This window comes from Manihot esculenta, chromosome 16 (assembly GCF_001659605.2).
Source record: "Manihot esculenta cultivar AM560-2 chromosome 16, M.esculenta_v8, whole genome shotgun sequence".
NCBI classification, from domain to species: domain Eukaryota; kingdom Viridiplantae; phylum Streptophyta; class Magnoliopsida; order Malpighiales; family Euphorbiaceae; genus Manihot; species Manihot esculenta.
The window spans coordinates 20,636,489-20,653,234 of NC_035176.2; the positions used below are offsets into that span (position 1 = coordinate 20,636,489).

At 46.9% G+C, this 16,746-nt stretch overlaps 1 protein-coding gene across 1 annotated transcript in view; it reads left to right on the forward strand.

Annotated features, from left to right (window-relative positions):
- LOC110603234 overlaps positions 1-14,503 on the forward strand; it is a 56,330-nt gene extending 41,827 nt beyond the window's left edge. Inside the window, exon 2 of the mRNA XM_021740936.2 lies at positions 13,789-14,503. Within this exon, the coding sequence (XP_021596628.2) occupies positions 13,789-14,503 (715 nt within the window). The remainder of the gene's footprint in view (positions 1-13,788) is intronic.
- Positions 14,504-16,746: the final 2,243 nt, after the last annotated feature.

A 16,746-nucleotide genomic window follows, 5' to 3' on the forward strand; every position in this document is an offset into this window, starting at 1 on the left:
ATCACCCTATCCTGCTGCATCAAAACACAACCCAATCCCACTTGAGACGCATCACAGAACACTGTGAAATCCTCATTACTGACAGGCAGAGCTAACACTGGTGCTGTTGTCAATCTCCTCTTGAGCTCCTCAAAGCTCTCTTCACACTGGTCTGACCAGACAAACTTCTGATTCTTCTGCGTCAGTTTGGTCATAGGAGCCGCTATCTTGGAGAAGTCCTGAACGAACCTCCTGTAGTAACCTGCCAGTCCCAGAAAGCTTTTAATCTCAGTCACTGTCGTGGGTCTGGGCCAGTTAGCTACAGCCTCTATCTTCTTGGGATCTACCTCAATACCCTCTGCTGACACTACATGTCCTAAGAAGGAAATGCTCCTTAACCAAAACTCACACTTAGAGAACTTGGCATACAAACCATGCTCTCTCAGTGTCTGCAGAACTATCCTCAAATGCTGGGCATGCTCCTCTGCATCTCTGGAATACACTAAGATATCATCAATGAAAACAATGACAAAGTGATCCAGAAACTCACTGAAAACTCTGTTCATGAGATCCATGAATGCTGCAGGGGCGTTAGTCAACCCGAACGGCATCACTAAGAACTCATAATGCCCATATCTGGTCCTGAAAGCTGCCTTTGGCACATCTGCCTCTCTGAGTCTCAACTGATGATACCCGGATCTCAGATCTATTTTAGAGAAACAACCTGCTCCAGCTAGCTGGTCGAATAGATCATCAATCCTAGGTAAAGGATACCTATTCTTGGTAGTGACCTTGTTCAACTGTCGATAGTCAATACAAAGTCTGAGGGATCCATCCTTCTTTCTGACGAAAAGCACTGGAGCACCCCAAGGTGAGGTACTGGGACGGATGAAACCCTTATCTACCAAATCCTGCAACTGCTCTTTCAACTCCTTTAACTCTGCTGGCGCCATCCTGTAGGGAGGAATAGAGATAGGTCTGGTATCAGGCAGCAATTCTATTTCAAATTCTATCTCCCTACCAGGTGGTAGTCCTGGAAGTTTGTCTGGAAAAACATCTGAAAACTCTCGGACTACTGGTAGCGAAGCTGGTTCCCTAACCTGTCTGTCTAGCTCTCTCACATGAGCTAGAAACCCCTGACAACCCCTCCTAAGCAAACGACGAGCCTGAAGGGCTGAAATCAAACCTCTGGTTGTACCTCTCCTGTCTCCTCTGAAGACACACTCTGACCCATCCTGGTCTCTGAGGCTAACTATCTTCTCTCTACAGTCCAAAGTAGCACTATATGCAGATAGCCAATCCATCCCTAGAATGACATCAAAATCTGTCAAGTCTAGAACCACAAGGTCAGCTGGAAGGCATCTACCCTCTATGAACACTGGATTGAAACGACAGACTGACACTGCCACTGATGGGTCACATTGGGTCCACTGACCCAGAGAGGATACTCTAACTCAGAACTGATCAAACCCAATCTCTCTATGGCTCTCGAAGCAATAAAGGAATGAGAAGCACCGGGGTCCATCAAAGCATACACATCTGAACACCCAATGATGAGATTACCTGACACCACTGTGTTCGACATGTTAGCCTCCTCCTGTGTCACAGTGAAAATCCATGCTGGGGCTACCGGATTTTCACCTCGGGAACCTGCAGCTGAAGTAGAGGCTGCCCCTCTCCCTCTACCTCTGCCACTACTCTGAGGCACGGCTGGAGCTGCTGGCTGTACTACACTGCCTGAACTCATCTGCTGGGATGGTGCAAAAGTCACCTGAGGACAATCCCGAGCAAAATGCCCTTCCTGTCCACACCTAAAACAGGCTGAAGATCCCAACTGACAAGCTCCCTTGTGTGGTCTCCCACATCGTCTACATATTGGACTGCTTGCGCCAGAGCTTGAGCCACTACCCATTCCCAGACTAGACTTGACTTTACTCCAGAACTTACTCTTTGTTCCTTTTGCTCTATCCCATCTCTTGCTGCCTGAAGTTCCTGAACTGGGGGCCTTAGCACCCGAAGCCTGTGCTTTTGACTGTCTCTGAATATTGGCACTTGCTTCCATTTTCCTGGCTGCGTCCACTATAGTGTGGAAACTCTCCTTCTCTGCTGGAAGAATCAAGGAAGAATACTTGGGATGCAGTCTCATAGTATATCTCCTTGCCTTCTTCTGATCAGTATCATAGGCTTGACCCACATACTGAAGCAAATCCAGGAACTTATCTGTAAACTCATCAACACTCATTTCGTCTGTCTGTCTCAACTGTTCAAACTCTATTACTTTCATCTCCCTGGAACTATCAGGAAAAGCCCACCGTGCAAATTCATTGGCGAACTCTCCCCATGACATACTGTTCATCCTGGGTTCCATATAATTCTTGAACCATTCTCTCGCTTTCTTGCATTTGAGTGTAAACCCTGCCATCTCAATGGCTCTACTATCATCAGCTCCCAATTCACTGGTTATCATCCTAACTGATCTGAGGTATTCAAATGGATCATCACTCGTGTTGTATTTAGGAGCATCCAATTTTAAGTACTCTGTCATTTGCACCTTACCTCCAGATGAGCTAGGTTGATGTCTGTCAACAACAGGGGCTACTGGTTCTGGTGGTGGTACTGGGTCATTTAGCTCTGAGTGTGCTGCACTTGGATGGGTAGGGGAAGGTGGATACATAGGATATGGTGGGTAATAAGGAGGATAAGGCATATATAGCATGTAAGTAGGATATGGGACAAAACTAGAGTACTCCGACATACCTCCCATCGGATACTCTCGGTCCTGCGGAAAGGCTGGATAGTCAAAACCTGAGGCCTGAGCACCTCCCTGCGACTCTCCCATACCTTCCTCAAAACTGCCTACACCCATGCTGTCATCTCTAGACTGGTCAATCTCCATAGCCTCCCTCCTTTCCTCTGATCTTCCTCCCCTAGCTGTTCCCCTTCTGCTCTCGTCGACAGACCTTCTAGGGTCTATTGACGTACCTTCCCTGCTAGATCTCTGAGACCTTGCCCTCGGCAATGCAGGAGGACGAGCAGCTGTTCTCTCACTATCTGGTGGGACTCCAGTCAATCGAGCTGATCGACGAGTTCCTCTCATCTTAACTCTGGAAAACAACACATAACATAGCACTTTAGCACATAAACATCACATATCACTAATGCACATGCAAATCATGGCATTTCATAGCATTAAATAGATAGGACTCAACACCCTATCCTAGTGGACATGAGTTCCTATTGTGCTTGACTTCCTCTAACCTCTATGAGCCCGACACTCTCTCTATAGGTCCGATCATGTGAACCTAGGGCTCTGATACCAATCTGTAACGACCCCAAAATGGACCGTCACCGGCGCTAGGATTCAGGTCGGCTTAAGGCCGCCAGAACCCGTAGCAAGCCTGCTATACTCTCTGTGTACCTGTAAATCTCATATATGATCATACATATTCTGTGAAAATAAAAACTCTTTTCTGACCCAAGGCTTAACCTGTGCATGCACTATCTCTGTACTCTGTACCCCTGACTAGAGCTTGCTCTAGATGGGTTAACTCATACCTGTTAAGCCTGGTTTTTCACATACTCTGTATAACATATATATATACAGATCATGTACATAACAAAAGATTTACAATACAAACATCACTAAGTCAAGCACATTTCTAACTTTATACACAACTATTACATCTCTTGAATATTACATGTCCACTATATTCTATTACAAAACTCTTCTCTCTTCCTGTACTTTGCTGGACTTTCCCTGTACACTGTACACTGAACCTGCAAAACTGGGGTTAAGGGAGTGGGATGAGCTCTATAGCCCAGTGAGTAGAACAGTAAAACAAGTCATTAACACATGCTCTGATGGAATTCATCAAACCACAGACAAGCCACATCAAGGGTAAACCTGTCACCATATAGTCCCGGTAACTCTGCCGTGCCAGGGCATAGAATCGAGCACCTGGTCTTCCTGTCATATATGTATATGTGTATATAACACCTCTGTACTTACCATTGCCAGGGCGTAGTCAAAGGCTCCTGGACTTTACTATACCTGCCAGGGCGTAGTCAAAGGCTCCTGGACTTCTCTATACCTGCCAGGGCGTAGTCAAAGGCTCCTGGACTTCTCTCAGAGACTATTGGATCATTCAGCATTCACCCACATCAATAAATAACGATGCAATGCAACATATTCGTGGAGTCTAATGCAAACAACCTACTGTATACTTATGATGCATGAACTATGCTAAAAGCATTTCATTTCTCAATTAAAAACATTCAGTTTAGTTCCACTCACCTCTGGCTATCTGACTTTGCAGGCTCTGAACACTATGGCGCAGTACTCACTGCTGCTCTCTCTGGTTCCTCTGGTCTGTACCTATACAGATGGACTCAAATGAGGGACCAAACTAGCTTACGAACAACTCTAACAAACTCCCCAAGAATCCCCTTAAACTCACTCTAACATCCATGCAAAGCATGCAAAGGAAAGCTGGACAGGACACTTTCGGTGGCAGGTTCGGCGGCCGAAAGTCCTCTCCAGAGACGAAACTCATGTACCTTCGGCGGCCGAATCTCTACTTTCGGCAGCCGAACCCTTTCGGGGGCAAGTTTCGGAGGCTGAAAGGCACTCCAGAGATGAAAGTCTCTAACCTTCGGCGGCACCTTCGGCGGCCGAACTCCGCTCCAGAGCCGAAAGTCCAAAAGATCGGGGGCAAGCTTGGGCAGCCGAAGCCACGTCCTCATGGGTTCGGCAGCCGAATGTACCTTTGGCGGCCGAACCTGAGTTTATCCGCAAGGCAGAAACTTGCTCTGCTTCTTGCCAAAAGCACAAAACATCTCCCAATCTCAAACACCTCAATCCCTCAACTTGCATATACCCAAGTATATGCTCAAAGGGGTCATAAACTACCTAAAAACCCCAACAACACAATCACATAATACATAAACAAGCTTTTCTCACAAAAATATCAAAAAACTCTCCTTTAACCCTATTCATGCAACTCTCCCCCAAAACCTCAAAAATCTGTCATAAATCATGAAAACAAGCTCAGGATCTTCACTTACCTCTTGAAACCAAGAAGATGAACGATCCTAACGTGGAGTTTTGGAGCAACTCTCCTTCAAACTCTCCAAACTTCAAAATTCAAGTTTCTAACTCAAAACCTTTAAATAAACACAAAAATCAATCAAATCTTTGCATGATTTACTGAAAACATGAAGAAAACTCTCAAAAGGACAGGGTCTCACCTCAGCAGGTCAAGGAAACGGTGACCTTATCGTTTCAACCGACTGAGGGCCTTTTATAGGTGGCTGGCCAGACCACCTTCGGCGGCCACACGTTAAACCGAAAGCCATTCATGTTCGGCGGCCGAACCTCAACTTCGGCGGCCGAACCTGGCTTTTCTGCCTTGGTTCATTTCACTCAAAAACTCATTTCGTTATGCTTTACAACTATGAAACATACCAAAACATGTTAGAAAAACATAAATCTAACCCTTCTAGAGACTTTCGGCATCGGAAACTCCATCGGAAAGTAGAATTCCGATGCCGAACTCTAGCCGGGTATTACAATAACAAAGTGATCCAGATACTGACTGAAAACTCTATTCATGAGGTCCATGAATGCTGCAGGGGCATTAGTTAGCCCGAACGGCATTACTAGGAATTCATAATGTCCATATCTGGTCCTGAACGCCGTCTTCGGCACATCTTCTTCTCTTATCCTCAACTGGTGATACTCGGATCTCAGATCTATTTTGGAGAAACAACCCACTCCTGCTAGCTGGTCGAATAGATCGACGATTCTAGGTAATGGATACTTGTTCTTGGTAGTGACTTTGTTCAACTGCCTGTAGTCGATACAAAGTCTAAGGGATCCATCCTTCTTTTTCACAAACAGGACTCGAGCAACCCCAAGGTGAGGTACTCGGTCGGATGAAGCCCTTATCTACCAGCTCTTACAACTGTTCCTTCAGTTCTTTCAACTCTGCTGGCGCCATCCTGTAGGGAGGGATATAGATTGGTCTAGTTCCAAGCATCAACTCTATTTCGAACTCTATGTCCCTAGCAGGTGGTAAACCTGACAGCTCGTCTGGAAAAACATCTAAAAACTCCTTGACCACGGGCACTGAGACGGGTTCTCTAACATGACTATCCAGCTCTCTCACATGAGCTAGAAAACCCTGACAACCCCTCCTGAGAAACCTACGAGCCTGAAGGGCTGATATCAAACCTCTAGGTGTACCCCTCCTGTCTCCTCTAAAGACAACCTCTGACCCATCCTGACCTCTGAACCTGACTACCTTGTCTCTGCAGTCCAAGGTAGCACTATGGGTAGATAGCCAATCCATCCCTAGAATGACATCAAAATCCATTAAATCTAGAACCACATGGTCGGCTGGAAGGTATCTACTCTCCACAAATACTGGACTAAACCGGCAGACTAACTCTGCCACTGACGGGTCACACTTGGGTCCACTGACCCATAGGGGACACTCTAACCCAGAGACCATAAAACCCAACCTCTCAACGGCTCTCGGAGCAACAAAAGAATGAGATGCACCAGGGTCCATTAAGGCATACACATCTGAACAACCAATGATGAGATTACCTGACACCACGGTGTTTGATGCATTAGCCTCCTGCTGTGTCATAGTGAAGATCCGCGCTGGAGCTGATGGATCTTCACCCCTGAAACCCGCTGAAGAAGAGGCTGCCCCTCTCCCTCTGCCTCTGCCACTGGCCTGAGTCGCGGCTGGAGCTACTGGCTGAGCCATACTACCAGAAGCTGTCTGCTGGGACTGCGCCATATAAGCTGCTCTAGGACATTCTCGTGCCATGTGTCCCTCCTGCCACATCTGAAGCAGGCTGTCGTCCCAAATCGACATACTCCCTTGTGCGGCTTCCCATACTTCATACATATTGCACTGTCTGCACCTGAGCTCGAGCCACCTCCTAATCCCAGACCTGACTTGATCTTGTTCCAGAACTTATTCTTCTTTGGCTTCTTAGTGGTATTAGCCCACCTTTTACTACCTGAAGCTGCTGTACTCAAAGAAGAAGGGTCTAACTTCCCCCACTTGGGGTCTTGGAACCCGAAGACTGTGCCACAGACTGCTTAACCTTCCCTTCGATTATCGCACTAGCCTCCATCCTCCGGCCCATATCCACTATGGCATGGAAGCTCTCCCTTTTTGCTGATTGGATCAAGGAGGAATACCTGGAATGAAGCTTCATAATATACCTCCTAGCCTTCTTCTGGTCTGTGTCAAGAGTTTGCCCTGCAAACGGCAACAGCTCCAAGAACTTATCAGTGTATTCATCTACACTCATCTTGTAACGACCCGAAAATCGAACCGCTACCGGCGCTAGGATCCAGGTCGGCTTAAGGCCGCCGGGACCCGTAGCAAGCCTGACATGCAACCTGAAAACCTGTTTAATCCCATACATGATCAACAACATACACAAAAAAAAAATTAAAACTTTTCTTTCATACATTCTATCATACACCAAACTCAACCTGAGCATGCACTGTACATAATCATAATCATGACCCCCTCTGAGGGATCTCATCAATGCCCCAATGGGCGATACAACATATGTTGAGTTGGTTTACATAAACATCATAAAACATCTAAGATCATGTATTAAAGGGATAACAACATTCTATGGTCAAGCACACCTCTATCATCCATAAGCCTCATTACATTACAGGTCTAAACTGTACTTTTACATAACATCAAATACATTTATCATGTCCACACTATCTATTACATAAACAAGACTTCAATACTCTTGCTGACCTTCTGGTCTACCCTGTGCCTGCAAACCTGGGGGATTAGGGAGAGGGGTGAGCTACTAGAGCCCAGTGAGCAGAATAATAAAAATATTATATTAACCTTTCATGCTTTCATGGAATGCATCACATCACAACTAATCACATCAAGGATGAAGTTGTCACCAATAGTCCTCTACATAGTCCAACTGTGCCAGAACGTAGAATGGGTCCTGGTCTTTCTCTTACATAGCATAACATAACATTCCAATGTGCCAGAATGTAGAATGGGTCCTGGTCTTTCTCTTACATAGTGCCAACGAACGTAGAATGGGTCCCACTGGTCTTACATTTCGTACCGTACATATCACATCATCACATCATAGATCGAGGGCTATGGATCATCCAACATTCATCCACAACAACAATAGTAGAGTATGCAATGCAACATATTTGTGAATTCTAATGCAACAACCTAGTATATCTCATGGCATTAATGATGTGTGAATCATGCTAAAATGTCCATTGATTTGCTTTAAAAACGTAATGAGTTATTCCACTCACCTCTGGATAGCTCTGACCAGACACTGGAGTAGCTGACTCACTGCTGGGGTCCTCGGTTCCTCTGGTCCGAACCTACACAAGTGGACTCAAATGAGGGACCAAACATCTAGAACATAACTCTAAAAACATCCCCCAAAAACCCCCCTAAAACATCATGAAATAATCATAGAAAAACATGCAAAGGAAGGCTGGACAGGGTACTTTCGGCGGCAGGTTCGGCGGCCGAAAGTCCCTCTAGAGCCGAAAGTCAGGCAGGTTCGGCGGCACCTTCGGCGGCCGAAACTCCCAGACAGAGACGAAACTCATGCATGTTCGGCGGCACTTTCGGCGGCCGAAACTGCCCTCCAGAGATGAAAGTCCTCTTTCAGGGGCAGGCTTCGACAGCCGAAGGCTGCCTCCACAAGCGGGTTCGGCGGCCGAACCTGAGTTTCTCCAAAGAGGCAGAAACTCAGCTCCAACATGCACAAACGCCTCCCAAACTTTTCAAACATGCATAAACCTATTCTACAACACTCCCAATTATACACAAACAAGCATACAAACTCCTAGGGGCTTCAAACCATCAAAAACCCCAACTACAACACATCAAACAACTCACATTGTTCATAAACATACATAAACCCATAAACCTAACAATAACCTAAACATGCATTTCTACCCCATAGATCAACTTAAAACTTGTTTAAAACATATAGTGAGCTCAAGATCGGCCCTTACCTCTTAAAGATCGAGAGGAAAACGACCCTAGCTCGGAGATGGGAGAGATTGAGCTTATTGAACCTCAAAGCTCCAAAACTTGCTTTATACTCGAAAATCTTCAAAACAAAGATGAAAACTTGTGAAAATCGTGAAAGATTTGAAGGAAAGAACTCAAGATCGGTGAGGGGCGGCGGAGAGCTCACCTTGGCCGAAAATGGGGAAAAAGCTCGCCCGTTTTCGACTAAGGGACCCCTTTATAGGTGGCTGGCCAGGCCACGTTCGGGAACCGAAAGTGCCTCCGCATGCATGCCATGTTCGGCGGCCGAACCTGTATTTCTCTCACATATGCTTTCGGGGGCCTAAAGCACTCCCCGAAGTGCATGCATGTTCGGCGGCCGAACCTGAGTTTTCCTCCAAGGTTGTTTTCATGCAAAAACTCATTTCCTTTTTAATTAAAACCATGAAATACATTAAAACATTTTATGAAAACATGTTTCTACCCTACTAGAGGCTCCGACATCCGAGATTCCACCGGACGGTGGGAATTCCGATACCGGAGTCTAGCCGGGTATTACATTCTCTCCCCCTTAAGAACATTCATCCCCGAATGTTCACCAACTAACACATAGCATGGCATAAACAAAACATACATACAAGCACAAGGACTCACAAGGAATTAACCTTAGAAAAGATAAGGGTATTGCTGGAGCATGGACTCCCGTGTCTCCCAAGTGCATTCATCCAAGTTGTGGTGGCTCCACAGGACTTTCACCATTGGGATTTCCTTGTTTCTCAGCTTCCTGATCTGGGTGTCTATGATCCGTACTGGCTGCTCAACATAAGTGAGATCCTCTTGGATCTCCATATCAGGCTCACTAAGAACCTTGCCCGGATCTGACACAAACTTCCTTAACATGGAAACATGGAAAACCAGATGGATTCTCTCCATTGAAGCAGGTAAATCCAGCTTGTACGACACATTCCCAATCTTTTGTAAGATTTCAAAGGGTCCGATGTATCGTGGGGCTAGTTTACCTTTCTTCCCAAAGCGAACCACTCCTTTCATAGGAGACACCTTGAGCAATACCAGATCCCCCTCCTGAAACTCTACTTGCCTCCTGCGGATATCTGCATAACTTTTCTGCCTGCTTGTAGCAGTCTTGATCCTTTCTCTGATGATGGGTACCACCCTGCTGGTGATCTCTACTAGCTCAGGCCCTGCCAAGGCCTTTTCTCCAACCTCTTCCCAGCAAACAGGTGATCTGCACTTCCTCCCATACAAAGCTTCATATGGAGCCATCTCGATGCTAGCATGATGGCTGTTATTGTAGGCAAACTCCACCAAAGGTAGATGTTGCCTCCAAGAACCGCCAAAGTCCAGCACACACATTCTAAGCATATCCTCTATCATCTGGATGGTCCTCTTTGATTGTCCGTCCGTCTGTGGATGGAAAGCAGTGCTGAAATTCAACCTGGTACCCATGGCATTCTGCAGACTCCGCCAAAATCTGGAGGTGAACTGAGGTCCTCTATCGGACACTATTGAAACAGGAACCCCATGCAGCCTGACGATCTCATCAACATACACCTGCGCCAACTTGTCCACAGAATAGCCACTCCTGACAGGGATGAAGTGAGCAGATTTGGTGAGTCTGTCCACAATCACCCATATGGAGTCCAATCTATTGGACGCCGCCTGTAACCCCACTACGAAGTCCATAGCTATATTTTCCCATTTTCACTCTGGAATAGGTAGCGGGTTAAGCATTCCAGTCGGCTTTTGATGTTCCAGCTTCACCCTCTGACACACTTCGCAGGTTGACACAAAACTGTGCCACTTCTTTCTTCATAGCTGGCCACCAATAAACCTTCTTCAGATCTTGGTACATCTTGGTGGCTCCGGGGTGAATGCTGTATCTTGCATTATGAGCCTCTCTCATAATGTCTCCTTTTAGCCCTATGTCATCTGGTACACATAGTCTGCTCCCATAGCAGAGGATCCCTTTGCTGTCGAATCTGAACTCACTATCTTTGCCTGACTGAACAGTCCTGGCAATCTTCACTAACTCTGGGTCCTCATGCTGTTTCTGAGCCACCTGCTCCAGAAACACGGGTGCCACTCTCATCTGGGCTACCAAAGTACCTGTACCAGACAACTCCAACTGTAGACCTTCCTCAATGAGCTTGTAAAACTCCTTCACCACTGGCCTCCTCTCTGCTGATATATGGGATAAACTGCCGAGTGATTTCCGGCTTAAGGCGTCTGCCACAACATTCGCCTTACCCGGATGGTACTGAATCTTGCAATCATAGTCACTCAGCAGCTCCACCCATCTTCTCTGTCTCAAGTTCAAATCTCTTTGACTCAGGATGTACTGCAGGCTCTTATGATCTATAAAGATCTCACATTTAACCCCATAGAGGTAGTGCCTCCACATCTTGAGTGCAAAGATTACTGCTGCCATCTCTAGGTCATGTGTGGGGTAATTCAACTCATGCTTCTTCAGCTGCCTAGAAGCATAAGCAATCACCTTTTCATTCTGCATTAACACACAACCCAAACCCACTTGGGATGCATCACAGAAAACTGTGAAATCCTCACTGCTAGCTGGCAAAGCTAACACTGGTGCCGATGTTAATCTCTTTTTAAGCTCTTCAAAACTCTCTTCGCACTGGTCGGTCCACACAAACTTTTGATTCTTCCTGGTTAACCTGGTTAGAGGAGCTGCAATCTTTGAGAAGTCCTGTACAAACCTCCTGTAGTAACCCACCAAACCCAAGAAACTCCTGATTTCTGTCACTGAAGTGGGTCTAGGCCAGTTAGCCACAGCTTCTACCTTCTTGGGGTCCACCTCTATTCCATTTTCTGACACTACATGCCTCAAGAATGAAATGCTCCTCAGCCAGAACTCTCACTTAGAGAACTTGGCATACAAGTCATGTTCCCTTAAGGTCTGCAGAACCAACCTCAGATGATGGGCATGCTCCTCTGCGTCCCTGGAATACACTAAGATATCATCTATGAAGATAATAACAAAGTGATCCAGGTATTGGCTAAACACTCTGCTCATGAGATCCATGAATGCTGCAGGGGCGTTTGTCAACCTGTAATACCCGGCTCGTTCAGGCATCGGAATTCCTACCGTCCGGTGGAATCTCGGATGTCGGATTCGTTTTGGAGGGGTATTGCAAGGGTAAACTGAAGGTTTCTACAAGGTTTTCTAGCATGTTTTTACGTGTTTTATGGTTTTGAAAGGAAGGAAATGACTTTTGAAGAGAAAAGACTAAGGAGGCAAAATGCAGGTTCGGCCGCCGAAGGTAATGCTCGGCCGCCGAAAGTGCTATAGGTTTGGCTTCCGAAACTTCACGTTAGGCCGCCGAATGTTGCATGGTTTTGCATGCAGTTTCGGCAGCCGAAGGAAAGGCGGTTGGCCACCTATTTAAGCCCCTTTGACCGGCCATGGAGGGTGTTGGAAGCTCTCTTGGTAGTCAAAGGTGAGGTTATGCTCTCCTTGGATGTTTGCATGGTGTTTTCCTCAAATCTTGTAAGGTTTTCATGAGTTTTCACTTGGTGTTGAAGGTTTTGAGTAAAAAGAGGAAGTTGTGGAGCTTGAAGTTCTTGAAGCTTGTTTTGAAGCTAGGATCACACCAGCCTTTGTTCTAGAAGAGGTAAGTGTTGATCCTTGTGTTTTCTAGTGTTTTAAGCAAGTTTTATGGAGGGAAAGGGTAGAGTTGCATGGTGAGGTGTAAAAGGATGTTTTTGAGGGTTTTTATGCATGAGTATGTTTATGTGTTATGGGTGTTGTTTGTTGGGGTGTTTAGGTAGTTTTGGACCCCTTTGTGCATATATTTGAGTATATGTTTGCTATGTGTGTTGGGATGCATGTTGAGTGAGGTTTGGGGGAAGTTGTGCATGAGGTGAGCTAGGTTCTGCCTAACTGGAGAACCCAGCTTCGGCCGCCGAAGAAGGGTTCGGCCGCCGAAGAAGGGTTCGGCCGCCGAACGTGTTGAGGAGGTGGTTTCGGCTGCCTCAACCTGCCCCCGAAGGATTGGACTTTCGTCTCTGGAGGGGAGGTTCGGCCGCCGAAGGTGCCGCCGAAGGTTAGAGACTTTCGTCTCTTGAGTGTGTTTTGGCCCCCGAACCTTGCCCCCGAAGGCTTCGGCCGCCGAAAGAGGAGATTCGGCCGCCGAAAGTAGGCGAGTTTCGTCTCTGGAGAGGACATTCGGCCGCCGAACTGTTACAGATGGTATCGGTTTCCGGGCTGTTACAGATGGTATCAGAGCATAGGGCCTCTTGAGTACGGTGTTGAGTACGGTGTCATGAGCAAAGATTCTCAGGGATTAGAGGTATCTCACATCGGAAGGAGGTTTTTGTCTTTAGGAGGGCAAGCACAATAAGAAAGATTGAGAGAAAGATCATGTCCACTAGGATAGGCTGAGGAGTCATGTCTTGCTTGATGATGTGTAATTCCATGTTTGATGCATTTGCATTTCTGTTGGTATGATGGATGTTGACTGATCCCTTAGTCCTCGATATGCTATGTTATGATATAAGATGAGTTGAGAGACCAGGTATGGCCTTTGGCACAGTTGGTCATGGCATGTTATGCTAGATTGAGGGCTTTTGGTGACAGGATCATCCATGATATCTATGTGTTTTAGAGTTCATGTGTTTGCTACATGGACCCTATGTTAGGCTGCTTTTCATGTGTTTTGTGTTTTGTTCACATGATGTGAAGCTGATGTGTGCCTGTGTGCCTGTTGTGTTTCAGAAGAGTGATGATGCAAGGTGCGAGTCAGTTTGTGGAGTCAGATCCATCTGAGTGGGAAGGTACGGACACCTTTTCTCCCGTTCTGCCAAGAGTGCAGTCAGGAGGAGTTGGCAGTAAGGAATCATCAAGGAACCCTGAGATGTCGCGAGAGGGAAACAAAGAAGGAATGGAGCAAGGAAGAGTGTCCGGAGACAGCATGCGAGAAGAGAGGATGGATGTGCGAAGGAGGGATGTAGGTGTGCAAGTGAATATGGATGAAGAAAGGATGGGCAACTCGGAAGATGATGTGCAGACGAAGGATTCTCAGACCTCAAGTTCAGGAGAAGTTGAGCCCTCCCTTCTGAGCACAGCTGCTAAAAGAGAGCAAAAGAGGGTTAGAGGCCTTAAGGGGTCAAAGAAGCGAGAGTTGTGGAATAGGAAAAAGGCTAGTCTGGGGTATGGTGTTGGTTCAAGTTCTGGTAGAGGGAGAGTAAAATGTGTGAGCTGTGGAAGGCTGCATAAGGGAGTGTGTCTTGCACGGACAACGGCATGTTTCAAGTGTGGACAAGAAGGGCACTTTGCGCGTGACTGTCCTACTTCGCCCAGGGTGGTACAAGCCCAGCGGTTAGCTACTAGGAATGTAGGTCAGACCCGTCACCAAGGACGGAGAGGAGCAGACACATCGGACACAGTGATGCCAGGTATGCTCACTTGTTCCTGTTCTGTTGTTTTGTGAGCCCTGGTGTTTCTTTTTCGTTAGTTGCTCTAGGAGCTTTGAGCGGTTGAGTTGATAGCTTCTAGGCTTAGCATGTCCTCTTTGGGTTAGTTAGACCCGGGTAGGATTCATCTCTGGCAAAGGTTCAGTCCAGTGTCCTTGAGAGTAGATGCCTTCCACTTGACTTGACGGTCTGAGACTTGAGTGTCTGGATGTCATTCGGGGGATGGCTTGGTTTTCTCTTTATGATGCTGGGGTTACCTGCGTCTGCAGCGCACGGTAGTCAGGAGCGGAGTTCAGGATGGATCTGAGGTAGGTGTCAGAGGGGACCCAGTAGAATGCCTAGAAGTTTGATGTCAGCTATCAGGCTCGTAGGGTGTGTAGGAGGGGTTGTTAAAGTGAGTTCTTGTTCAGGTTTGAGCGGTTAGCAGGCAGGTCTGGGAACCAGCCTTAATATCGTAGTGTGAGAGTGGTTAGACGTGTTTGTAGGCTAGTGTCAGGTTTCCCATCAGGCAGGGAGGTCGAGTTGGTATCGAAGTGGTACGCCGTACCAGTACCATTTCTATCTTTCCTCACAAGATGGCACCTGCAGAGTTGTGAGAGTGCGTAAGGGAGCGTAGGGAGACAAGGATGAATGGTCCAGTGTGCTGTGAGAAAGAAGGATGAATCCGTGAGTCTAGTAGAGTACAGAGGCAGAAGAAAGCAACGAAGAGTAAGAGCAGAGAAGGAGGAAGAGAAGGATCAGAGTAGCGCAGCAGAAGCCTGTTGCGAGTGACAGACGAAGCCAGTGTAGGACAGATGAAGAGAGAAGGGCAAGGATCAGAGTGCGCAGTGGAAGCTTGGGCAGTTCGAGAGCGACGTTAAGTTTCGTTTGCTAGTTTGCTTGTTTTGTTTGTTGTGTTAACATTCGGGGATGAATGTTTTTATAAGGGGGGTAGATTGTAATACCCGGCTCATTCAGGCATCGGAATTCCTACCGTCCGGTGGAATCTCGGATGTCAGATTCGTTTTGGAGGGGTATTGCAAGGGTAAACTGAAGGTTTCTACAAGGTTTTCTAGCATGTTTTTACGTGTTTTACGGTTTAGAAAGGAAGGAAATGACTTTTGAAGAGAAAAGACTAAGGAGGCAAAATGCAGGTTCGGCCGCCGAAGGTAATGTTCGGCCGCCGAAAGTGCTATAGGTTCGGCTTCCAAAACTTCACGTTAGGCCGCCGAATGTTGCATGGTTTTGCATGCAGTTTCGGCAGCATAAGGAAAGGCGGTTGGCCACCTATTTAAGCCCCTTTGACCGGCCATGGAGGGTGTTGGAAGCTCTCTTGGTAGTCAAAGGTGAGGTTATGCTCTCCTTGGATGTTTTCATGGTGTTTTCCTCAAATCTTGTAAGGTTTTCATGAGTTTTCACTTGGTGTTGAAGGTTTTGAGTAAAACGAGGAAGTTGTGGAGCTTGAAGTTCTTGAAGCTTGTTTTGAAGCTAGGATCACACCAGCCTTTGTTCTAGAAGAGGTAAGTGTTGATCCTTGTGTTTTCTAGTGTTTTAAGCAAGTTTTATGGAGGGAAAGGGTAGAGTTGCATGGTGAGGTGTAAAAGGATGTTTTTGAGGGTTTTTATGCATGAGTATGTTTATGTGTTATGGGTGTTGTTTGTTGGGGTTTTTAGGTAGTTTTGGACCCCTTTGTGCATATATTTGAGTATATGTTTGCTATGTGTGTTGGGATGCATGTTGAGTGAGGTTTGGGGGAAGTTGTGCATGAGGTGAGCTAGGTTCTGCCTAACTGGAGAACCCAGCTTTGGCCGCCGAAGAAGGGTTCGGCCGCCGAACGTGTTGAGGAGGTGGTTTCGGCTGCCTCAACCTGCCCCCGAAGGATTGGACTTTCGTCTCTGGAGGGGAGGTTCGGCCGCCGAAGGTGCCGCCGAAGTTTAGAGACTTTCGTCTCTGGAGTGTGTTTTGGCCCCCGAACCTTGCCCCCGAAGGCTTCGGCCGCCGAAAGAGGAGATTCGGCCGCCGAAAGTAGGCGAGTTTCGTCTCTGGAGAGGACATTCGGCCGCCGAACCTGCCGACGAACGTGTCCTGCCCAGCCTTCTTTTGCATGCTTTGCATGATTGTTCTAGGATCTTTTAGGGGGTTTTTGGGAAGGTGTTTAAGCGTTGTTTTAGAGTTATGTTCGAGTTGTTTGGCACCTCATGTGAGTCCACTTGTGTAGGATCGAACCTGAGGCGAGTTGGTTAGCTCCAGTGTGAGAGTTGGCCCAGAGTTAGCCACAGCT